A 24,058-nucleotide genomic window follows, 5' to 3' on the forward strand; every position below is an offset into this window, starting at 1 on the left:
TTGTGCAGCGTCTCGTATACGGTCGAACTGGCCTTGGGACACTATCAGCACGACGATACGGGTGTCTTCTCCTTGCATGTTTGGGTTAGTTAGAGCATCTCCAGCTGGGTCTTTAAATTTAGGTCCTTAAACTTGCATTTGCAGACCGACCTGTATAAAATAGAGGTCCAAATTGAGACCCAACTCCAGCCCCTGCCACGCCCGGCCACCTCCGCACGCTCGCCGTCGCCGTCGCCTGCCGGTGGCCACGCGAGCTCCTCGTCCGCCCGTAGCTCGCGGGACCTCGCGCGCCAGCCGCCGGAATTCCTTGGCATGGTGACCCGTGAACAAGCGGCGCCGATGCCAGCTTCGCCCCGCCCGCTTGCGGCTGCGGCCGCCGCTGCGCTCCGCCCCCGCACAGTGGGTGGCCGAGCGCCGGAGCTCCGCGGCAAGCAGGCGAACCTCTGTTGGCAGTTTGGCACTAATCAGGCTGATTAGCCTTCTCACGAACTACCAATTGTGAATTGCATTTTTTACTTTTTTTTTATGAACTGATGATGAGCTACAATCATCCGATTGTAATAGCAGAATAGCACTTGCTGCCACCTTGTAAAGAAATGGAATGATCAAACTTGGGCAAAGATTACTTGACAACTGCCACCTTAATACAATCTATTTGAATTGATGGAAGGAAAGTAGAAATTTTGCATTTGAATTAATTATGTGAGCTGAGCTGAGGCACAACTTATTGAACTTTGAGGATCAGTATCTTGCATTTGATTGATCGTATGCTGAACTGAAACCTCACCTGTCAGCTGATTGGCAGCACTATGCCACAAAATATTTCGCACATTGCAAGTACTAGTCCTAGTCCTGCACTACCATGATGAACCTAGGCTGCTGTTCGAAAGTAACAACAGTTTAGTTAGTCTTTGGATGGCCATTTTTCAAGAAATTTCTCTGAATCAGCATGCATGTGAACATTACCTGAAAACTGTCTTTATTAAATAAATGCAGTATCTTCAGGTTCAGTGTTTCCCTGAAACTGGAACTAGAGTGTTTCCCTGAAAAACATTTATCTACTTCTACTTCCCTGAAAAACCTGCAGAGCACAAGACAATTCAGTTGTTTCAGTTGGTGACACACCAAGCTTCTACCTGAATGCAGAAACTGGAGACCCTCACTTCCTTGACTTCAGTTAGCAGAGCAGTTGCAGACAAGTGACAAATCTGTAGTACACGCCTGCACACCCACACAAATGTACTCTGCAATCTATTCTGAAAGTAAGCAAAGAAGCAGCCTGACAGGCATTTACAATTGGCAATGGGCTATATGCTATGGGTTCTGACTCTGACTTCATATTTGTTAAGAAAATATTTATCTCTCAAGTGCATTCAGATTATGACAAATCATTACTTAAAAGAATTTACTTGCACAACTCCCTGGCCCCTCCAACATACCACAAGGTTCTAACAAGATGCTCAGTTCATACCTGATTCTATATTTCTCAAGATTCAAAATACAAAAGAGGGAAATGCTCTGCCTACATAATGCAGTGAACCTGATACTCAAATCAACCATTGCAGGTGGCTGATACATAGTTCAGGCAAACTGAACCAATAGGCACAAGCCACATCAACTAAAATCAATTGTCAAGAACCAGCATGTACAGTTCGACAGGCATTACAGTTATCACCATCAAGTCTGAACCTGTCAAGAACCTGGTATTTTCAGAACTGATAATTTGAATTTTACCATCAGGTCCAAAGGCAATTGACTATTGACATCAAAAGATACTTGCAGAAAAGATACCACTTTGAACTATTGAATTTCACCATCAGAAAAGATACTTGCAGAAAATTCAGATACAACTCCATTTTTGACTATTGACATATGACAGAAATGAAAAACTGGGAACAGAGCCTCCTATTGCTTCAGCCTAGTAGCATATGGCACTAGCACCTGCACCTTGACTCAAGCACTAGTAGCATCACCTACACTAGCAGTGTCACCTACACTAGCACTCGCTGCCTTAGCGAACTGAGCTCTCTTGGCCATCAGGTAAGCTTTTTGATGCTCGTCCATGTTGCTCATGTCACAGAACTAGAAACTCCTTGATGTGCTGATGGAATTGAATCTTGATGTCAGTCTGAACACTCCATTCATTGGCTTGGTACTGCTACCAGTGGTTATCCATGTGACCGTTTTGTGATTTTTCTTGAATAAACACCCCCCCCCCCCTCTCCAATGCCTGTCCATTTGATAATCAGGAACAGCCAGAAGTTATACCGAGATGGATGTGGACTAAAGGAACTTCTCTAGACCATAAATCAAGTTCTGCAAATAATCCAAGTGAAATGTCTTGTTAGAAAACCAAAGATAGTGAAGTGCAACTATCTCATGACTCTTAAATCATTGATAACACAGGAAGTGTGTTGCAAAGTTACCTTCAACCGTACCACCTTTCTTATTGCCCGGATTAATCCTGGCATTAGGCATTGAACATTTGTGACATCATGCCGTAATGTGTAAATCTGAAAATGTTGAGTGATGTGGTCAGTTCAGTGTATTTCAGTCGAACCATAGCACTATGCACTAGAGCTTATAGTACCTTTCCTGGGCCTGAGAAATTGATTGATGTGCTGGAAACAAGACCTGGAAGAACCATACTGCAATGCACTATGACAGGTTATAACAACCTGCAGGACCAAACATCCAGGTTTCCTGTTTGAGGAAGCTTTAACCTGCACATACTAATTCCACCCTTAGAATCAAGGACACCTAGCAGGAGCAATGCACATATGACAGGGCCAAAGCACAACCTTTGAACCTGCACATACTAATTCCATTTTTTGACTAATTCACTAGTCAGGTTTCAGTTCAGATACAACTCCATTCAAATAGATAGCAACTCATTCAGATACAATTCCATTTTTGACTATTGACATATGACAGTTTCAATTTTTGACAAATGAAAAACTAAGAACAGAGCCTCCTATTGCTTCAGCCTAGGCACTTTTTCCTCCAATTTTGCCTTGCTTCTTATACCTGCAAGGCACACTGAATCACTGTTAAATGTCAGCAAACTGAACACTAGTACATGTTCATGAACCCACCTGGTGGAACTGGATTATTGTCCCTGCATCACAGTACCAATAGGACCAAAATTTAAGTGCTAACTTCCAACAATTAATATGGACTGGATTATCTTTGCAATGGCAATCAATATGCAGAGCAGAACAAAATAGTAGTTCTTCTGTCAAAAATAGTTAGTGAATCAATTTTATTTACTAATTAAAACAGTAGTACTGCCTTTCTTTGACAGATCCCTGTAATTTCAGGGATTGGCTTCCCTGAAATTACAGTTTCATACCAATTACCTAAACTCTGCTTTTGTCATCTCGATATGCACTCAAAGGAACTGATCCAAGAAATGGCACAAGTTTACAAGAACTGATCCAAGAATTGACGAGAAAAGAACACATAAGACCAGGAACACAACTAAGATCGACCAGCAAGAAGGTGACGTCGGGCTGGGGGGCGCGCAGCAAGAGAGCACCGTCGCGCGGAGGAAGCGCCGTCGCGTGGACCGGAGGGAGGGCAGGTGGCACGAGAGGAAGAGGGAGTGCGCGGGAGGAAGACGAAGACTGTGGCGAAGGAGTAGGAGCGTACCTGTACGCCCGTGGAAGAAGGGGCCGGAGGGGCGGAGCGGGGGCGGCCCCCGGGCGGTGGAGTTCGACGAGCCGGGCTGCCGGCATGGGAGCGGGCGGCGAGACGGGCGCCCGCGCGTCGCGTGGGTTTCCGGCCGCCGTGCGCGGGCTACCCCCGGCCCCGTGTCCTGGCGCATGCCCGGTGTCGTGCCCCTGCTGGGAGGCGGGGTGGAGGCATGCGGGCCGAGGGCGGCGGGGTGGCGGCCGGCGCGCCGGCGGCGCGGGGCAGGGAGGCGTCAGGGTGAGAGGCAGGCATGACGGGCCGATGGGAGGGCAGATCGGGCCCTCCTAGGCCTGCTACTGTAGATTAAGAGCTCATGTAAAATGAGAGTCTATTTGGAAACCCTAGTTGAAATTCCTACTAAACTTCTAAAAAATAGAGTAGAGGTCCAAATAAGAACTGGAGTTGCTCTTACCCAACTTTGTTTATCCTCACCTAGCATTTTTCAATTCTTGATCCTCCGTGGTAGCGAATTTTAAACTTCAGAGTTAAAAAGATTTTCTCAAACTTTTTTTCATAATCTCTGCTCACTAGGATATGACTACTTTCAAAGCAAAATAATCACCACCATCCAATCTTCCAACCATTAGATATTATAAGAATTTCCAACACCTTTGCACAACTTGAATGGAAAACTTGATAGAAGAAATTTCAAAGGTTAAAATTGGGCTTTGGCTCCAATTTAAAACATTTCATCCATAAATCCTTGTCAACATAACTTTTTTTTTGCGAGGACCTTGTCGTACAATCACACAAAGCAGAACTCGGCCCTACATCCACTCCCAACTGCAGATCTATGTATTCGTGTGAAAATATTAATTAGTTGCAGATAAAACAAGATACTGGCTAAATTCAGCCACAATTCTTGTGAAATAAGTCCAGCATCGCTCCAACAGTATACCAACAGAATACAGATGCTTGTTCTATCAGTTTATCCCGACAGGTTTATCAAGACAGGAAAACATGCATTCTAAGCCAAGAAAACTCCAACCGGGAGTCCATAGATACTCAGTTCACCGCTACAGGTGCCCGAAGGCAGAAAGTGATACAAAGCTAAAGCAAAGCTTACGAGTCACATCCATTGCATCACAGAAATAAGTTAACCAAAAAAACAGATGATGGTACAAGCCCCATGCCATTGCAGGCCTTATACTGGAACAAGAACGCAGGCTCCTATCTCACGGGTTAACAAATCCATCACACACTGCGATGAAGTCGAGCACCCAAGGGAAAAGCTAGTAAGGGCGATATCGCCGGCTGTGGCTCCCTTCACCGCCTCTTCCACCATCCCTACGGTCACCACCCCTCCGAGGTGGGGGTGGAGGCGGCATTCCACCAGGCTGTTGCCTGTCCGACCGACAAAAGAAAATACTGTCAGGAACTGTAGAAGTGCATCCACACGTATAAACAGCTCTGGCATGGTTGTGGAGGAATGGTCTTACAGGACATAGCCAAGACGGCCGTCGGGAAGCACCATTGGTACCATCCTCATTCCCGCCGGTGCTGGCCCTCTACCATATATCATTGGCTGTAAATAAGATCTTGTTAATAAAACAAAATCAAACATTGCAGTCTTGCAGATGTGAAATATATGTAATCTGAATGGTTAGGTTGGCACCTGGTTGTATGCAGGACCACCACCACCATATGCACCATATGGATCTCCCATGTAGCCGCCACCATAAGGAGGAAGAGGATAACTAGGCCCTCCTCCAGGCCTGTGTGAATGATCAGGTTTCTTATCTGCCAAAGGTTTGGCCATGGATACTTCCAGTACTTGACCTGCATTTTAAGTGAGCAAAGGGTATTATGTTACAGTAAGGCATTCCAGCAACCAAGAACTTTAAGTCTCTAACTAATAGACATCCCTAAGGATATTTAAACTGCTACTCTTACTATAAACAGGTACGCCGAATGCACCGAAAGATAACATGAAATCAGTACAACAGAAACAGATATGACTTTCATTCAAGTATTCAACTTCAAACAACTTTGCGAGTGTCTCACAGGTGAACACTAAATTTCATAATGGATGATAACAGGGACACAGGTTTACCATCAATTTCATATTTTTCACTTCCTCTAACCGCCTTGAGTGCACTTGATCTTTCAGCAAAATGAACAAATCCAAAATCCCTCTTATGCCCAGCCTTGGCAGGTGGCAGAACGATTTTTGTGACCTCTCCATGCTTATCAAACAGTTCCTTAATCTTCTCTTTCGAAACATTCTCAGGTAGGTTCTTCACATATATAGTCTTCACCTGCATATAAAAAAAATGCAATTTTAGTAAATATTCAAGGTCCCTGCCAAACGAAAGGAATTTGGATGTAAATTTCTGCGCATGAAACTTGACAGGCCAAGATTGACTTGAACAAACAGGAAATGTTTCCATAAAACCATACAGCAATCTACACTTAATCCTGCGCAAATCAATTGGTAGACTGGCTAGCAATTAAGTGTGCCTATATATTAGCAGCAATTTTTAGTCATTTCCTACTGTTCCACATTGAAGCACAGTCCTAATGCATTTATGTCTAAGTTTGAGCTGCTTGAACACTTCACGAAAGGAATATTGTTAAATAACCAATCTAGTTGTGCATGGTAACCGAATGTCACATGAAACATCATGTTTTTTTTGACTAAAAACATCTGTTGTTCAATATATGCTCAAAATATGGCGTACCATACTAAGATTAATGAAGTGTCAGGCAGTATAGTCATCTGTTTCCCCACTAAATGGAACACACTGCGTACTTTCAAAAATCAACTACCTAGTGCACTAAGGCAGTGCCAACAGAACAAGAGCTACCTAGGAAGTTTAGGAAGACATTAGAACTAGAGACCACACTCATGTGGCGCCTAGTTCTTTGTTTCACTAAAATCTAACAACATTGAAAAAAAAATCTAAATCCTTAATCTAATAATCAGGTGAGAAAGGACTAATCAGCAAATACAATAAAATACTTCATGCTTCTCTGTAGCCATTTTCGTGTGTGTTTCTAACAGATTACATAATCAAGAGGAATACTTCATTTACAAGTAAATTTACCAATTCATCTGGGACAAGAGAAGAGGCTGGTCTGCACAAGTCTATGTGCTCTAAAATCGGAAGGCATAAACAATGGTACGATAAAACGATAATACATGTAAAAGCTGTTCTTTTTGGAAGAGGGGTTCATGTATTGTGCCTACCTGAGCAGCCGCAGATGAAGCATCTGTTGAACCCTTAGGTTCTGCCCAGCTGACAGTCAATTGGCTTCCATCAACCTTGAAGTTTGGTGATGAAAGTTTCTGCTTGGCATATTCAGCGCAGGCGTGGTTATAATACTCAACAAAGAGGAAGCCACGGTTACGGTTCGGGTCATGCTGATCCTGCGAGACAACCTCTCTATTAGAGAACCTGAGACTTGTAGTGCAGGATCGAAAACAACCACGAAATCACAAAGCGCACCTTAAACATCTCAATGTTGACAACACCTGGCCCCTTCCCTTTGATAATGTTCCTCAGCTCGTCCTCACTCAGCCCCTTGGGCACATTCCCAACAAATAGCCTGTGCTTTGCCTGCGACAATGAGCACCGCAAAGTCCTCCCCTGCACCAAAAGCCATCCAATATAAGCGCATCATACACGACTGAATGAGAAACCACATGTTATTGTTACGCAGCAAATTCGACATCTTAGTGAGCCACACTACCTTGTACTCCCTTTCTTGCACATCCTCGATCGCACGCAGCGCAGCGTCCTTGTCTGTGAAGGTGACAAAGGCGAACCCCTTGTTCTCCTTTGTCTCCCTATCCTTGGTCAACCTCACCTGTCATTTCACAAAGTCACCCAGAGATGCACATCACGGCTGCATGTGCGTTACAAGCTGATAAGCAATGCGGGATTTCCGTGAGCATCCACCGACCTCATAGATTTCCCCCAACGGCTCGCACAGCTCGCGGAGGTCCTCCTCGGTGATGTCGCGGGGCAGGCCGCCGATGAAGACCTCGGAGCCGTGGGGCGGCAGCGCGAGCAGCTCGTCCCACTTCCTCTTCTCCTCCTCGTCCTCGGGGCCGTCGCCGGCGCCCTCCTTGTCCATGTCGTCGCCGCCGGTGCCCCCTCCAGCAGCCGGTTCCGCCGCCATCCTGGCGTCCCCGTCGTCGCCCTCGGGCTGGCGCTCCTCATTGTAGTCCTCCTCCTCGGGCTCCTCCGAGTCGTCCCGGCTTCCGCGGCGGCGGTACCCGTCGTCGTCGTCCATGCCGTCGTCGTCGCCCTCCAGGTCCACCTGCTCCTCCGGCTCCTCCGACGGCTGCCGGTCCGACATCCCGAAACCCTAACCCTAGACCCAAAAAAAATCCCCCGAAAAATCACATAAATCACCCCATAAAGGCATAAACCCCCCAGAAAATCGCATAAACTCGCATCGGGCAGACGGAATCGCACAGGCGCGCAACGGATCTAGCGGCTGGGGGATCGAAAACACGGGGTTACCTTTGGACCGGAAAAAACCTAAGCGCGGCATGATGCGAGCGAGAGAAACAGGAGCAAGCAAGCAGTAGTATGTATGTATGTATATAGATTAGCAGTGGAGCGACTCGATCCGATGGATCGACAAGCGATTCCCGCAGCAGAAGGAATTGGAGGAGAAGATCGGGGAGGAGGGGGGAGGCGGAGCTTACTGGAGAGTGGAGGAGTTGTGTGGGCTGGGGAATTTGGCTGCGGGCTTTTGGGGGTTGCGTTGCGGGTGCCGCCTCCACCACCGGTGAGCAGTCAGCCCCCGGCCGGGCTCGCGGGGGAGCATTTTATAGTGGCGGGTGGAGTGAGGTTTATTTATACCTGATGCCGGTGGTTGCGCCGGCGCCGCTCGATGCGGATCCGACGGTGGTGAAGGGATGAGAAGCGGGTAGAGTGAGGTTTATGCTTTTATTATCAGGCTACTAGCACAAGTTTTGGATATCACGTGTTTCGTGATGACGATGATTATGATGGTGTGTAAGTGTGTGTTTTCTGTTCGGCTGACTGTGACGGGTGGCTGGTGCTGATTTGCTATAAAAGAAAAATACTGCTGGTTAGCTGGTGGCTCACGACTAGTGCTGATTTGGTGTGAGAGAAAAACACTGTTGGCTGGTTGATTGGCAAGCCAGCAGAACAAAACTTGTCAGTGTTTAGCCGCCAAGCCAACTCAGGAATACTCTAGGCACTAGGATTGTAGGTAAGGGATCGACTAGTTCTAGAAATTGATGGTGCAAGAAACACAAAGATTTAGATAGGTTCGGGCCGCGATGTGTGTAATATCCTACGTCCTGTGGTTGTTTGTATTGCCTTAGAGGTTGTATGTTTCAAGGAGGTTCCTACCTGCCCTTATATAGTTTTGGGAACAGGGTTACATGGAAAGTCCTAGCCGTGTACTGTTGGAATCCTACTTCAACACGATCTGACAAGCTCTCGAGCTCTTCGTAGTCGAGTCCTGCAGGTGTCAAGTACTTCTGAAGGCGTCTCCGAGTGCTTCGAATGCTCCGAACATCCCTTCGAGTGCTTCTGAGCCTTCCATCGAACGCTTTGAGTAGTCTTCCGAGTACTTTTGGTTGCTCCGAGGCTGTGAGGTGCTGAAGCCATGAGATCTTTTTTTATATGGTGCGCGAAGTACTCGCGCTCCATACGGAGTAGCCTCCGAGCTTTAGGTTGAATCGTAGAATTAGGCTGATGGTCACTTCAGTTTTATCTCCCAAAAGATTTTAAAAAATAAGCTATTGATGGCACATATCCCGTAACCCTCGAGCCTTAAATCCTCAATACTTGTGAGAACCTCCGAGCCAAAATTTGAAATTAAGGATCTAAAATTGTGGCATCTATTCTATTCTGTTGGTATAAATAAGTAAGTCGGATCCGATATCTACAAGACCTCTTTTTTCCAAAAATATCCCAAAAAATGGTTCAAATAGATACCTCAAAATGGAATGGTTCTTTTTGTCTTTCCCGGGTGTTTTTTTCTTGAACATGAGTGTCCTCCATATGAACATGTGGGACCTACCAATTTGTGAGTCACTATTAGTTTCCTTATGCAACTGTACACCACAAGTAGAGTTAGAAAAAAATGACCTATGCATTAACACTTGACTGGAATTGCACCAATAACTTGAAATGCACATGTAAGGCGTCCTATGATTTAGCATTGACAACTACTCCCTCCATTCTAAATTATAAATAGCTTTTACTTTTTTTTGGTACATCCATTTTGCTATAAATCTAGATATAATAACATGTCTAGATACTGTTGGGGAGCGCCCCCTCGTGAAGGTGTGAACAACCGAAGGTATAATCAGGACTAACCCCATTTCTAACATGTTGGGCATTCCTCATTTTGTTTTGCAAGCGCACAAAACCGGAGGAAGCCAGTAACCCTCGAAGCACAAGGCAACCGAAGGTCCAGGAACCTTCTCAAACTCAAGGCCGCGAAGGTTTGGAAGACACTACCGCCACTTGCCAGCCCAAGGGAAGCGTGCTAGATCTTCGGAGAGCCGGCACACAACGTCAAGATCAGAATTTCGAGCGAGAAGTGCTGAGATGGAGCTCGAAGGTCACCATCGAAGGTTAACAAAAGTCATAAAACATGTGATCCGAGTAGGAGTGAGCAAATCGGACTGTCTCACTAATAGAAATTACCAAAAACCCTGTTGTAATCACTTAACCTCCGGGAAATGCGGAGGGGCATTCTTGGAATGTTGTAAAAAGATTGGGAGTATAAATAGCCCCCTACCTAGACATTGTACGGGGGTTGGACATCTGAGAATTATAGTGCAATTACGATTGTGCATTCAATTCCACTATGTCCTTTGCCGTTTTTACCTTCATTCCTGTTCCTCTGTTTGGTGATCGAGCCTAAGATCTCAACATATACATAGCAATAGATGAACCAAAAAGGTCAAAGCGACTTATAATTTGGAACGGAGGGAGTAGAAAATTATCGCCAAAGGTTACAAAGCTCTCATAGATTGCAAACATGCAATTTTGAGTCATTACTACAGTTTGTTGGTTGTGCTATCAGAAAAATCCTATATTAAGATCCATCACTTCAATATACCAGTAGAAATCTGTGAGGCTTATGTGGTTACCATAATAGAAATGCAGTTTATCCACCTACCAGCATATCTCCATCTTTTTCACTGCTAGTTTTGGGCTTTGGGACATTCACTCCTACAACAAATAGAAAAATGTAGTGAGCACACTACAATATTAGATGACCAAATAAAGAGACCTGGTGGCCCTTGCTATGGTCAGCTTTTAGATATGAACAGAAAAGGCCAACAAGCCCAAGATCCAATTTATAACAAGGGAAAAAAGCATGGCACAGGCAATCCTGTGGACATAGCATCACCAAAAATGCAAAATCGGAAGTAGAAATATGTAAAACCTTACTGAGCATATTGTTACTTCCTTCGCTGTGCTTTTGGTATGCAATCATCTTCGGCATTTGCAGCCGTTGGTTGAGGGCAAGGAAGTTGAACAGGCCTTCAAGGCAGCCTGTGCTCTTCGTATCAAACCGCTTGCTCTCAGCCATTGTTCCAGCAAACCTATCATCAGTGTAGAAAAGGGCAAGATTCAAAACACCCTAAAAGTCAACCTCGATATATTCGGATACCCAGACCCATTTGCAATATGTATAAATAAAAGGCGCAGTACTGTAGAGGCTCCAGATATCCATTTTCTAAAAAATATAGGTGCATCAATTAAGTGATAATTTTTATTTAACCCAGCAAAAGAATTTATGTTATAATTATGGGAATCAAATAAAAAAGTTTGACATACAAGTTCCAAGAAGGGCACATGTCCCATTTGTCGATTACATTTGATAACTTAACTGTTAATTTGGGAAGAGATGGTACATTTGCAATGAAGAAATCATTGTGTTTTAAATAAAATATAGGAGTATTATGTAGGAAAAACCAACCATGAACTGCAAATGATACTTTCCATACCAAGAACATTAAAATTTCAGCTAGAAAATTCTGACATTCACAAACGAAGGCAACCATAAATTGGGGGTAAAAGATAATAGGACTAATCTTGCAAGCGTTTGTCATATAAGTTTCTACCACGAGCGGTCCATGGTGGGCGCCGGGCCGAAGTGGCAGGCGGCGCAGGCTGGGAGCTCACGCCAGCCCGCACCGAAGTGGGAGGACGCCGGGCTAGAGTGGCCACTGGAAGCTCACGGTCAGCAGCTGAGCCATGTATTGGGCCTTAGTAGCGTTCGCAGGAGAGGAGCCCGAGGTCCGCCCCTGTGTTCAAGACCCCGTCTCAACCAAAATTCCAAATAGCCGGCTATAACCAAAGCCATAGCCTGCTATAGCTTTCGAGAGAGCAGAAAGGTAGGATATCTATATTTTAGCTGCAAAAGGCTAAATCCGCTAATAGTCGGCTAAATTTCGCTATAGCAGCAAAATTAAAGTTTATTTAGCCGGCTAAACCATATAATTAGTATTTATTTATTGTTAGTTTAGTATTGAACTTCATCATTTACAAAACTTAGTATTTCACTAACGAGAGAATGAAGGCTAAAACGTACTTCAGTACATGAAATTTTCTTGATTTAATGTTTATATGTAAAATAACTCATAGGTTTATGCATGGTGTTTAAGTAGAAATGCATACTTGTGACTTTTGAGAAACTTCTAAAAGATTAGAAGATTAGAAGCATGAACTATGTTTACCATGCTTCATGGTTAAATTAGATATTTGTATGATTAGATAAGCATGATAAAAATTTTAGAGTTAGATATTTTGTAAAGAAGTGTGTAGAAGATGAACATATGTCAAAACCATATAAGCCTTGGAGTCCAATAACTAGGGTGCTCTCCTCCCCTCTTGCCATACCATAGCATAATAGGTCTCGAGTAGGAGATGACAAGATTGTCATATAGTGTAGTAGTGTCATGATAGGGTAGCAAATTAAAAGGTTCAAAAGTCTTATTATGGGTGAATAAAGAGTTGAGTTCTCATAGAGTATTACTGTCTAGGTGAAGGTCTTTTTGGTGTAATATGGGTAGAGTCGGCCACGGAAGAAGTGGTATCACATTACTTTGGTACCGCTTTCTCGAAAATCGGTGTAAAAGTTAGGAGCACTAATTTCTCAACATATGTTATTTATAGAACCACTAAATGGTTTAGCTAGGCTATAGCCCACTATATTCATTCTTAGTCTCTACAAACACAATCGCTAAATGTTTTAGCCCGCTATTTCAAACATTGGTCTCAACTCGCCACAAAACCCCGCAACCCGCGCAAAACCCTATCCCTAGGGCGGGGTCACCCTCGCGCTTCCGCCGCCGCCGACATCCACCCTATATACCCCACGCCTCCAATGAAGGCCACCAAAGTTAAATCGCAGTTGAGCTTAGCCTCCAGTGTTGTTGGGCTACCTCACTACTAGCCGACGACCTATCGCCCAGCAGCCTTGGGCATGAGCTGTCCGTCGACCTATCTCTCCGCCGCCTTCGGCATAAGCGGGCGCAGGAGATTCTCGCAGCTCAAGCCATGCCACTTCTGCCCCCTGATCAAGCCTCAGATCCTCCTCGGGCCTCTACCGCAGCTGCAAAAATGAAAACAGGACGCGCAGTGTGATATTAGAGAACTTGAGGCCACCCAGATCAGGGGAAGACACAGAAGCTAGATCGAAGACGCACTCACCATGAGACATTTGGAGACAGCGGGGCAGTGATGATGGGTGCCCTATGGAAGGAAGGGAGTGGCCTCATCCGCCAGTTAGGTGAGTCCCAGTAACTGCCAGAGGAGCTCGATGATGAGGTGATCCGGGCCCCGGACGAGGCGGAGCCGGCGCTTCTTCTGCGAGAGGAGCCCCTGCGATTAAGAAAAACGCGATCAGATCAAACTTGTCGAACTCATGGAATCACATCAAACGGATCGAAAACGCATAATCTCGAGAGCAAAATCAATCCAACATCTCGAACGCAAAATGCAACCACTATCTCGTACTCATCGAATCAGATACAGAACGCACACGCATCAAAACAGGTGCATCATCTCAAAACGCAAAACAAACGATACAGATCCAACATCTCGAAGGCAAAATGCATCCAATCCACTGAAGATCTCGAACTCATCGAATCGGATACGGAACGCAAACGCATCGAGAAACTCGAGATCGGACTCGATGATCCTTACTTGGAGGAGGAGGAGGAAGAGGAGGAGCGACAGGCAGGAGTCGGTGGCATGAGGGGGAGGTCGCCGGACGCCATCCCGTTTAGCGACGGCGGCAGAGCCCTTGCTCTTCTCCTTCCTTCTCGTGGAGAGGGATTTGGAGGCGAGTCCTCGGCGCTCGGCGCTTCGTGGCTAGGGTTAATGCTGCGTCGGCCGCATATTTATAGTCTGATACGGGACGATATAGGCCATCGGATCCTGTGCGATTGGATTCTGTTTGAGCGTGTGGTCGCCGCCGGGCCCCGCCGAGGCCGGGCCTATCCCGCCAGATCCCCAGATCCCGCAAGCCCCCATCGTTTCGCAAGAGCCCATTGTACCTCCCTAAATCCTCGCCCCGCCTCTGCCCCAGATCCTCAAGCTGCCTCTGCCGCAGGCGCCTATCGTGCCAAATATCCACAGGTGCCCAGCGCACCGGGTCACAAGTTGAGGGGGTCGTCCCAGGGAGGTAGGAAGCCCATACTGGAGGGTCCGAGGCTCCCTGTTCTGACACAACTCAGGTATCCCCGATGCCCTTTCACCATAATTTATGCTCCTCACTATAACGTTTATTGCAATTCATTTGATTCAGAAAACTACTTTCCTCCTAGTAACCATAAATTTTACTGCAGCTTCTACCACTTAGAGGATGTTGATCTTACAAGATGGGAGGACCCAGTTACCTTCATGCAAAGGGTGAAAGCTGTTGATATTGTCAGCAACCAGTTGATTGGCACCTATGATTGCAGACCTTTGATGCTGACAATGGAAGGGAGAAAGCTCTGGAAGTCGTTGGTAAAGCTGGTGTCTCTTAATAGACGGAGTGGGTATTGCATAGCGCAATCACTTGTCTAAGAAAACCTGCTTGTGTCAAGTCAGTACGGTACATTCCGTATCAAAGAAGTGGAGTTTGAGGATATCACATGAAAAGCAATCATGGACTTCATGGGATTCAGACAAGTGAAGGAGCTATTCGAGAGCTTGATGAAGAAAGTGTATGGATCGCATGTCATCGCTGATCTTTCTGTGGATATCCCCCACTTCCTATATGCGTTTGAAGGACGGTGCATCGCTCCATGAATTGCCTGCTTACTATCACGCAGATTTGTTACCACCAGCAGGAAGAGCTCTACTTTCTATCAGGCTTGCTTCTGGCCTTAGGAGCGATTTTGTTGCCATTGAAGGAAGAAGTTGTAGAGCAAAAGTGCAGGGCATATATGCAAGTTTGGGTCCAATTGGCATGGGACTAGAGAGTATGCACCCTTTCTTTGCGGAATGGCGTGAGCATAGTGAGGAGCGGGAGCGGGAGCGGGAGCGGGAGCAGGAGAGGCAGAGGCAGAGGCAGCAACAGCGCTCTCAGCAGCAGGCGCAGCAGAGGCAGCAACAACTCTCTCAGCAGCAGGCACAACTCTCTCAGCAGTAGGTGCTGCAGAGGCAGGCGCAGCTCTCTCCGCAGCAGGCGCAGCTCTCTGGGCAGCAGATGCAGCAGAGGCAGGCGCAGCTCTCTCGGCAGCAGGTGTAGCAGAGGCAGCAGCAGCTCTCTCAGTAGCAGGCGCAGCTCTCTCAGCAACAGGCGTAGCTCTCCTAGCAGCAGCAGCCCCCCTTGGAGCAGCCTGAGCTGACTGCTGAAGATCAGGAGCAGATTGATAACAACCGAGCTGGTTTTTGGCTGGTTACCATAAACCGCCATGGAATTATCCATCCATACAGCCAGAAACTATCAGCTTTGGTCCCAGGTGTCAACTACACTCCTCTTGATGTAGTTGGGTTGCTCCACTACAAGTCTGCTTTGTATCTTCCTATTGCTCAAGGTTTGTGTTACAGAAATGGTCTTTAGGCTAATCTGGACATGGGCAGCTCCTTCCCGAAGGAGCCTGTGTCCTAGTGAAATGGCAAAATTTCATTCACATTAGCACATTCCCGGAGGGCTAATCCTAACTTTGATTAACCATGATCTAGCTTATGCCTTGAGGTTGCTGCCAAACCCTTAGGAATGAATTTGCATTGACGCTGTAGTTTTGGATCTTTACAACCAACCCTAGTGAGATGTGTATGAGAATGCTTGTAAGGTGTCATAATGATCCATGCTAAATATTTTGAGGTGATATGGTTATGCCTGCTGCATGCTTTGACTATTACTTTGCTATGTCATTTTAGACAGTTTCTTGTGTATTGTCTTTTTCGGGTTGTTATTTTACCGTGACTAAGGACATGACATGTTAGAATTTGTTTAAGGCCGTGTTTGGTTCCATAAATCAAAATTCCAAAAAAATTTTCCGGCACATGCATGGAGACTTAAATCTAGACGAAATAAAAAACGCATTGCGACTGCTGCCTGTAAATCGCGAGACGAATCTAATGAACCTAATTAGGCCGTAATCAGACGCTAAATTACTACAGTAATGCTACAGTAAACAACCTCTAATGACGGATTAATTAGACTCATTAGATTCGTCTCGCGATTTACAGACGAGTTCTGTAATTATTTTTGTGATTAGTCTATGTTTAGTACTTCGAATGTAGAAAGATGTCTTTTCAAAAACTTTACAGAGCGCAACCAAACACGGCCTAACTCTAGATTTTTACTGTGACTAGTAAAGCTAGAATTAACTATGGACTTTTACTGTCATACTGTGACTAGTATGCCTGACAATTTGGCCAAGTCTATATCTGTACTGGGACTAGGATGCCTCAGATGGCTAAGTTATGTAGCCCATTTGCAAGAGCAAAGCTTCACAACATGTTAGAAATTCTTCTTTTTTTCTTGGGTCAAAGTTGCAAAAGATGAATGTCAGCATAAATATCTATTGCTCTTGCCAAATAAATCTAATGGATTTTTCACTTCAAAGTAAGTTTCTCGAGTATTGTAAATGGATTACACAATAAGGATCAGAATTATCTTCTGACTTTGCATTTCTTGCATCTGTACTGATGAAATATCTTTGTTTTCAACATTTGTGCTTGACTGATTGGTCCCTACTGATCTCAGACAGTTGGATCTCAGAGAGAGAGAGAGAGAGAGAGAGAGACAGAGAGGCCCAGATCACGTGGCATTCGTTCCTCAAAACGGGGGGCCGGGAAACTTGTCTCCTCCTATGGGCCGAGGAACAAAGAAGTCATGTCGGCCCTTATATAATTTTTCTACATCCTGCGATCTTCTGGCCCAGTCCAACATCTGATTACCCTAAGCCCATTCCAATAATTGTTCTTTCCAATTAATATTTTGCGAGCATATGGGCCAAAACGAAATCTCAAGCAGTTCCCTTAATTTCCCCAGTTTTAATAGTGCCATGCAGCAACTCTGAACTTTCTGAAGCATCGCGAGGACCATGGGCCCTGCCAGGCAACGCACACTCTGACAGAACAACGAAAAAAAGGAATCGAGCATTCCAGCGATTACTGAAGAGTTTGGGTGGTACCCGTGTCATTTGCCAGAAGTATCTTCTTCATCTGCAAGGGCGTGATTGTTATTGTCATTGGATAGCAGACGCATGAAGGCAGAACTTGCAAACACACACACACACCCATTTGTATCGTACGTATCAGACCAATGACAAGCAGCTAATGCTGTAATTACAATCAGGTACGGATCATCCATGTTTGGATCTATCCCCTCCCTAGTTTTGTGAACAACTTTGGTCGGCCGTGACGATCTCACTAGCTCGTGCTTCGTTATTAACGCAATAATAGAGAAGTAAATTAGGAACTCTCAAGTTGGCCTATACATAAGGATAAACATCAACCACCCAACCTAACGGACTTCTAGAAATGTGAAGTAAATTAGGAACTCTCAAGTTGGCCTATACATAAGGATAAACATCAACCACCCAACCTAACGGACTTCTAGAAATGTGACCCGATGGATAGCACTGCCTTGTGCCCTAGAAGTCTAACCAAGAAGCTTCAGGGTAACAACAAGAACCAATCAATCAGCCTTTTGCAATCGAATGCATGCATCTGCTTTTTCTCTAGCCTGACTCTCCTTTCTCCTTGCAACTTTCGATCTATGCAGTGGATGCTTATATTGCACGTGCATTTTTATTATTATTTTGGTGCACCAGCAGGATGATGCGACTGAATTAAACTATTTTTATCATGATGCTTGAATCTTGATCACATGATTAAAAAGATCGGTTATATGGATAGACAGCCATATAAGTTAACATGGGAACATGGAAAGTCAGGTTGAGCAAAGACACCAGTTGAGTTAGGAAATGAAAGAATACTATTCAAAATTTGAATTTACATATGTATTTTTAGTCGTATTTGGTACATGCTATTTGAGTAAGTATAGACAGTTAGATCTTGATAAAAAATTAATATATGTTCTCTTTTCCATTAGATCAACTATTAATTTTCTTATTTTTTCTAATTCTAAATTTAGCTATCCACTAATCATATTCGACATATCTTGGGTCATGTTCTATTTTATTATTATTCTGAATTCCTAAATTAGTTATTTGTTAATCATATTTGATATGAACTGTTGAGTCTTTTAGATAGTTAGATCTTTTCTAGATTAACGTGGAAATTGTCAGTGTTTTCACCATCAACTACCAAGGGATACCCCGATGTAGTAGAGTTGTAGGCAGGGTGTCGCCAAGATCAGAATCTCAAAGGTTCAAACAACACAAGATTTGGATAGGTTCAAGTCGCCAAATAGTGTAATACTCTACGTCTTGTTTGGTGGTTTGTAGTGCATGAGGTTGATGTTATGCCCTAGTACCCTAGCTAGCCTCCTTTATATACTCTAGAGGGACACGATCTATGAATCTAAATTTGACAAAACGACCTACAATTTGGAACGGATCGAGTGAGTATCTATGACTATGAGTCACTGAAACTAACAAACAAATCAAGTTGTTGGCGCTTTTATGTGAGATACGGGCACGCAAACGTACGCAGCAACTTGCCCTAAATCAAGTTATTTCAACTGCATCTTTCTCTTTTTAAAGGAAAAAAAAAAGACTATTCAGCACCAAACACAAGAAGTAAATTAGGAACTCTCAAGTTGCCCTGTTGCAGGAGGATAAATATGAAGCACCCAACCTAACGGCCATTTAGAAATGTGACCCAATGGACTAGAACTCTCTTGTGCCCTAGAAGTCCAACCAAGAAGCTTCTTGGTAACAACAAGAGCCAGTCAATCTCTGCCTTTGACAACCAATAATGCCATTCAATTGCTCCCAATGCACGGCGACAGTAGTTGTTACCAACACGTATTAAAACAACACGTACACAAAATCTCTCAGTTCAGAGGCAAAATACAATGATGCTCTCTGCAATTATTAATTAATAAGGACAAACAGATCGAACCAATAATAATGTGCTAGTATATAGTAGTAACCACAAATCTATTCAGAGTTGGTCGACGAGACGGGTGGTGTCGCGTTGTTCGAACATGCAGACCCTGGCCTCCGTGTACACCTTCCCCGGGCGGCAGAAGTATCCCTGCTCCGGCGCGCAGTGGGAGTCGTCGGAGCAGACGCAGAGGCCCTCGATGGCGCAGCCGGCGCCGACGACGTTGGGGCTGCCCTTGATGCCGAGCACCTGGTCGCTCCACTCGCTGGAGAAGATGCCGGACGGGTCGTACCTGTCCCTGACCTTGAGGAACTCGGCCGCCTTGGGGTACTTGGCGATGGCGCCGTCGAAGGCGAAGTTGCGGTTCTTGCCCCAGTGCGGCATGGCGCCGTACTTGAGCAGCGCCATCTGCTCGAGCTCGTCGTACACGTCGGCGTGCGCCCGCGGCGCGCCGTCGGCGTAGCTCCGGTAGTAGGTGACGTCGAAGTCCAGCGAGTCCTCCGCCTTGCCGAGGTACGCCGAGGAGGCCTTGACGTAGCGCATGAGCACGCCGAGCTTGGCGTCCAGACCGCAGAAGGCACGCGGGTTGAGGTCGCGCAGCCGCTGCATGTCGGCGACGAACGCCGGCACCTTGGCCATGGCGACGCTGAAGCCGGCCTGGTAGAAGAAGGGGCCCCGAATGCGGGAGTCCCAGGTGCAGGCGGAGAGCAGCGCGTCGTCGCGGCCGTCGATGCAGGTGCCGGACGCCTGGATCCGGTGCTGGAACCCCACCACCGGGTACCCCGTGAAGAAGACGCCGTCGTTGGTGAAGCCGTAGGCCTGGAGCTCGAACGCCGCTGCCGGCAGCCGCGCCGCCAGGCACCGGGCGATGTCGGTGCCGTTCTCCTCGAGGCGCTCCTCGGCGGCCCGGGCGGTGAGGAGCCCCAGCGTCGGCTGCGCCCGGAAGCCGAGGTAGTTGTTGAGGCCGTTGCCCGGCGTGGAGACGTCGACGCGGTTGTCCTCGCGGTAGATGGCCTTGCCCTGCCGCGGCAGCCACGCGACGTCGCCGAACTCGTGCAGGCTGCCCCACGCGGGCAGCGTCGCCGCCATGTCCTTGTCGTCGCGCGTCACGAACGTCACCGACCGCTTGAACTGCGGCTGCAGCTCAAGAGTAACCTGCCGTACGTTGCATCAACACGTTGAGATCCAATCCATCTTGGATTTTTATTTGTATTTTGATGTCAATGTATTAGGTGTTCTACTCCATAAATTAGCACGGTAATTATCAATCAAACTTGTCTTTTACTCATGCATGGTACGGCGACATGCATATATGCTGCAGTTAACCTTGACAGTAAATGTGTTCGTGCAGACCACCATAGGCCAAAGCTAGGTAGCTAGTACCTGAGAGATGACGCCGAGGACGCCGAGGGAGACCTTGACGGCGTCGAGGTCGGGGTCGCTGGCGCCGAGCTCCCGGACGACGGCGAACCCCTGGCTGGCCGGCGCGGGCGTGACGATCCGGATCCCGACGACGTACTCGTGCACGGCGCTGCCCTTGCCCCAGAGCGAGCTCCCGTGCGCGCCGGTGGCCAGCATGCCGCCGACGGTGAGCCCGTACCAGTAGGGCGAGTGCGGCAGCGCCAGGCCGGCGTCGGCGGCAACCTTGACCAGGTCCCTCAGCAGCATGCCGCTCTCCACCGTGAGGAGCCGCCTGGCCCTGTCGACGGCCACCGTCCGGTTCAGCCGCTCGGTGCTGATGATGGTGCCGTCGCTCGCCCCCGGGCAGGCCAGCTTGGGGAAGCTGTGGGAGTGGCTGGTGGCCACCTTGACCTTGCGCCGGGCGGCGGCCGCCGCCGCCACGGCCGCCACCAGCTCCTGCTCGGTGCTCGGGAACGTGGCGTTGGCGGCCCGGCAGATGGTGCGGTCCGGGAAGGAGCCGTACGTGTTGGTGACCGTGCAGTCCGACGTGCCGCGCGCGCAGGACACGGGGTCCGGCGGGGGGCTGCCGCCGGCGAGCTGCTGGGTCGTTAGCAGCAGAACGGGGAGGAGCACGAAGAAGAGGGGACCCCGGATCGCTCGTGGCCCTCGCATGGCTGCCATGAGCGCTAGCTAGCTGCTGCTCGTGCAAGCTAAGATAAGATGAGCTGCCAGCAAGCAGCGGCTTGAGGCCTTAATATAACGGGCCGGGAGGGACGGCGAGTGGCCGCCAAGCGCGTTGGTGACGAGACAACGACGCACGTGCGTGCGTGGAACACGTCGGCGTGGTGCAAGTCTGCAACTGCCTCATTTGTTCTAGGCACGTTTGATCGTGTCGTTGAGGCACAACATGTGAGAACTGAGATACATACGCCGCGTACCAACTACCAACCTCTGCAGACTCTGACTTTTTTTTTTTTTGCGCTCGCCACTATGGCACTTGTCATGTATTCTACTCGTAGTCGTAGCGAACACATGGGATCCGCGTCACCACTATGCTCCTAATCTGGACTTCCGCTGATGGTTCCTTCATTTCTACGAACTAGCTCAACTTGTATCGATGTGGAGCACTGGGTCGATGGCCAGTGGCTCGATTGATCGGTGTTTCTGAGATTTTACTGAAACCTGAACTTTACAACATTTGAGAGCTCTTTAGATAACGGTCTGGCTTTAGGCTGCAGTTCTGCAAACCACACCAGAAATTTTTGGCACTCTTACCCTGTTGACCACAGGAGTAGGAGATTCAGTTGTCTGAAGTGTAGTTTCAAAATTTCCATTGTGCAGATTTCAAAAGTGAGGATGAGATGCAGCAACTATCAGGCAGCATTTTTGCCAGAGTAAATTTCTAAAATCAGCATGTAACTAGCATATATCAACTATCTGAGTTTTCCTAATGTTGAATTGCTTGTGCAGAGGAACGCTTGCCCCCTCATTTCCTGCATTTTCTTACCAAGCAGTAGAGTTCATTTTGGGTAACTTACAGTTGTGCTGCAATGTGGTTAATTGCTGAGAGAAATAGTTCACGTTACACACTCTGTTTGTTCACACACTAAAGAAAAATTAGTTCAAGTTATGCACTCTATCATGCCATACCATACTTGCTTATCGTGTATTATAGAGTACTGTAAATCTGTAATACACAAGTGTTTACCAATTCAAGCAGGATAGAATAGGCATCCATAAGCATGACGCATGTGTAAGCCTTCACTAATATCATATTAATTTGTGTTCCTTCTATATTGTTCAATGGTTGTCAGGATCAGTTGGCCGCACAATTCTCTGTGCAGTACTTGTTCTGTAAGTTAGGAAATGAGGAGTTCATTGATCATCGGAAGCACTTCTTCTGTTCGTTCTGATTTAGATTACGTTCTTAGAAGGGTGCGGACTCATTAAACCAGTCATGGTTGCCCAGTATATCCATTTAGACTTCATGGTTATCGGGCGTGTCCATTTTAAATTTCTCAGTTAAGTACAGACAGTTAGTTCATTACTGCTGAAATATGGATGAAAAACTAAGCAGTAGGGGCTTATTTACTGATGCGTAAAGGTTTCTATGTAGATTGTCAGACTGTAAATAGTGTCCTAAGTAGTAAATATTTATAGGCCACCAGTTTATGTGTTCTGCTAATGTGCTGTAGTTTCTGTTTACCTGAAGCACAATTATTTATAGGCCACCAGTTAAGATACAGTCAATTGTCTGCACAATAATCTTTTTGTTTTTTCATTTTGGTCATCGATGTTTACCTGAAGCAAGCTACATTGTGATATCTTCATTAGCACCATTTGGAATGCATTGGTGAAGCATTATGATTCAGCTTGTATGCTTGACCTATCAGGCTTATTTGAACTCTGAAGTCTGAACTACTGCAATCCCACATATTAGTGTGCAGCAGCAATGTCGATGGCACAACATTGCTATCCACCGAGAAAACCTGACGCTGCCGGATTGGATCGGAGCATCATCAGCCGGATGGAAGACGATGCAGCCTCCTTGAGCCGGCTTCGGCCACCTGCTTGACTGCTTGATGAAGTTCTCCATCGATTGGCTGCCGCGACCTCCACGTGACCATCGACGCCAGTGTCTCTGCTGCATCCGCGTCTCGACGGCGAGTAAGCATCAGAATGCGATTCCGCAGCAGCGTGCCAGAAGCCCCGCTATCCGTGTGGCAGCGCGCAGCGTTAGTTCTCCGATGGCTCCGCTGTTGCTAAGGATATTTTGCGCTGGATTGCTACAGGTGGGCGTGGTGGCAAAAGCTCTTACCCGACGCTGTTGGCTGAGGGGGATCTAAGGAGAATTGACAGATTCATTTTCAACCAGTACAACCAGACACAATTACACGGAGGTTTGCGGCTGATGTGTAACAACCTGGTCTAGGAAACGGCTAAAATCCATTTTACACGTTGAATGGATCACACCTGCTAATGAACTCTCTTGAGCTTTCGTCCTCGCTTCACGTAAAAAATTATAACCGGAGTTAACAGTTTCCTCAATGAAAGAAGAGATAGAGATGGAGAGAACAACCGCAAAACTTTCATTGATCTCTCTTGGAGTTTAAATACATGCGAGTGTACACTGAGCACGGGCATGCCGGCGTTCCCGGTCATGCGGGCGACGCGCGCGTGCAGTTAGCGGCGGGCGAGTCTACGCTGCATGCGCTCATGCGGTGCCGCGTCTTGCGCGGGGCGCGCAGCGTGGCCGCGTCGTGCGCGGAGCGCGCGGCGTCGCGCGCCGTGCGGAGGCAGTTGCATCGCCTCCGCTATCATCCCCCCTCAATCGCAGCGTTCGGCACCGGAACGCAGAGATTGGATCGGAACTCTTCGAACAGCGCCGTCGGGAGGCCTTTCGTGAAGATGTCGGCGAGTTGGCGCGTACTGGGAACGTGTAGAACACGCACGTCGCCAACGCTGACCTTCTCTCGCACGAAGTGGATGTC

At 46.9% G+C, this 24,058-nt stretch overlaps 2 protein-coding genes and 1 long non-coding RNA gene across 6 annotated transcripts; all 3 read right to left on the reverse strand.

The window, feature by feature from the left end:
• Window positions 1-1,773: 1,773 nt before the first annotated feature.
• Window positions 1,774-3,948, reverse strand: LOC120711192. 2 transcript variants are annotated; one of them, XR_005690206.1, is made up of 4 exons: window positions 3,652-3,948; window positions 2,591-3,027; window positions 2,427-2,513; window positions 1,774-2,316 (listed from the first exon to the last, which is right to left on the reverse strand). It is a non-coding gene; the product is annotated as an uncharacterized LOC120711192 (long non-coding RNA). The 2 variants fall into 2 exon arrangements; XR_005690205.1 differs by having other exon boundaries at window positions 2,591-3,941.
• Window positions 3,949-4,586: 638 nt separating this feature from the next.
• LOC120711193 (heterogeneous nuclear ribonucleoprotein Q-like) lies at window positions 4,587-8,480 on the reverse strand. 3 transcript variants are annotated; one of them, XM_039996649.1, is made up of 9 exons: window positions 8,354-8,480; window positions 7,600-8,013; window positions 7,387-7,503; window positions 7,143-7,283; window positions 6,884-7,057; window positions 5,747-5,951; window positions 5,309-5,472; window positions 5,133-5,218; window positions 4,587-5,037 (listed from the first exon to the last, which is right to left on the reverse strand). In XM_039996649.1, the coding sequence occupies exons 2-9, from the start codon at window positions 7,996-7,998 to the stop codon at window positions 4,926-4,928; spliced, it is 1,398 nt and encodes a 465-aa protein (XP_039852583.1). In that variant the 5' UTR covers window positions 7,999-8,013; window positions 8,354-8,480; the 3' UTR covers window positions 4,587-4,925. The 3 variants fall into 3 exon arrangements, with proteins under 3 accessions (XP_039852583.1, XP_039852581.1, XP_039852582.1); XM_039996647.1 differs by having other exon boundaries at window positions 6,884-7,063; XM_039996648.1 differs by having other exon boundaries at window positions 6,884-7,063; window positions 8,166-8,441.
• Window positions 8,481-19,016: 10,536 nt separating this feature from the next.
• On the reverse strand, window positions 19,017-21,300 carry LOC120711194 (probable L-gulonolactone oxidase 4). The gene is made up of 2 exons (XM_039996650.1): window positions 20,550-21,300; window positions 19,017-20,321 (listed from the first exon to the last, which is right to left on the reverse strand). The coding sequence occupies exons 1-2, from the start codon at window positions 21,246-21,248 to the stop codon at window positions 19,224-19,226; spliced, it is 1,797 nt and encodes a 598-aa protein (XP_039852584.1). The 5' UTR covers window positions 21,249-21,300; the 3' UTR covers window positions 19,017-19,223.
• Between the last annotated feature and the right edge of the window lie 2,758 nt (window positions 21,301-24,058).

This window comes from Panicum virgatum, chromosome 6K (genome assembly GCF_016808335.1).
Source record: "Panicum virgatum strain AP13 chromosome 6K, P.virgatum_v5, whole genome shotgun sequence".
Taxonomy (NCBI): domain Eukaryota; kingdom Viridiplantae; phylum Streptophyta; class Magnoliopsida; order Poales; family Poaceae; genus Panicum; species Panicum virgatum.

Coding starts and splice junctions, on each gene's coding strand:
- LOC120711193 (XM_039996647.1), bottom strand. CDS start 7,998: ATGTCGGACCGGCAGCCGTCGGAGGAGCCGGAGGAGCAGGTGGACCTG. Junction 7,284..7,386: donor TGCAAGAAAGGGAGTACAAG/GTAGTGTGGCTC, acceptor CTTTTGGTGCAG/GGGAGGACTTTGCGGTGCTC. Junction 5,952..6,883: donor CTTCATCTGCGGCTGCTCAG/GTAGGCACAATA, acceptor TTTTATATGCAG/GTGAAGACTATATATGTGAA.
- LOC120711194 (XM_039996650.1), bottom strand. CDS start 21,248: ATGGCAGCCATGCGAGGGCCACGAGCGATCCGGGGTCCCCTCTTCTTC. Junction 20,322..20,549: donor TCCTCGGCGTCATCTCTCAG/GTACTAGCTACC, acceptor AACGTACGGCAG/GTTACTCTTGAGCTGCAGCC.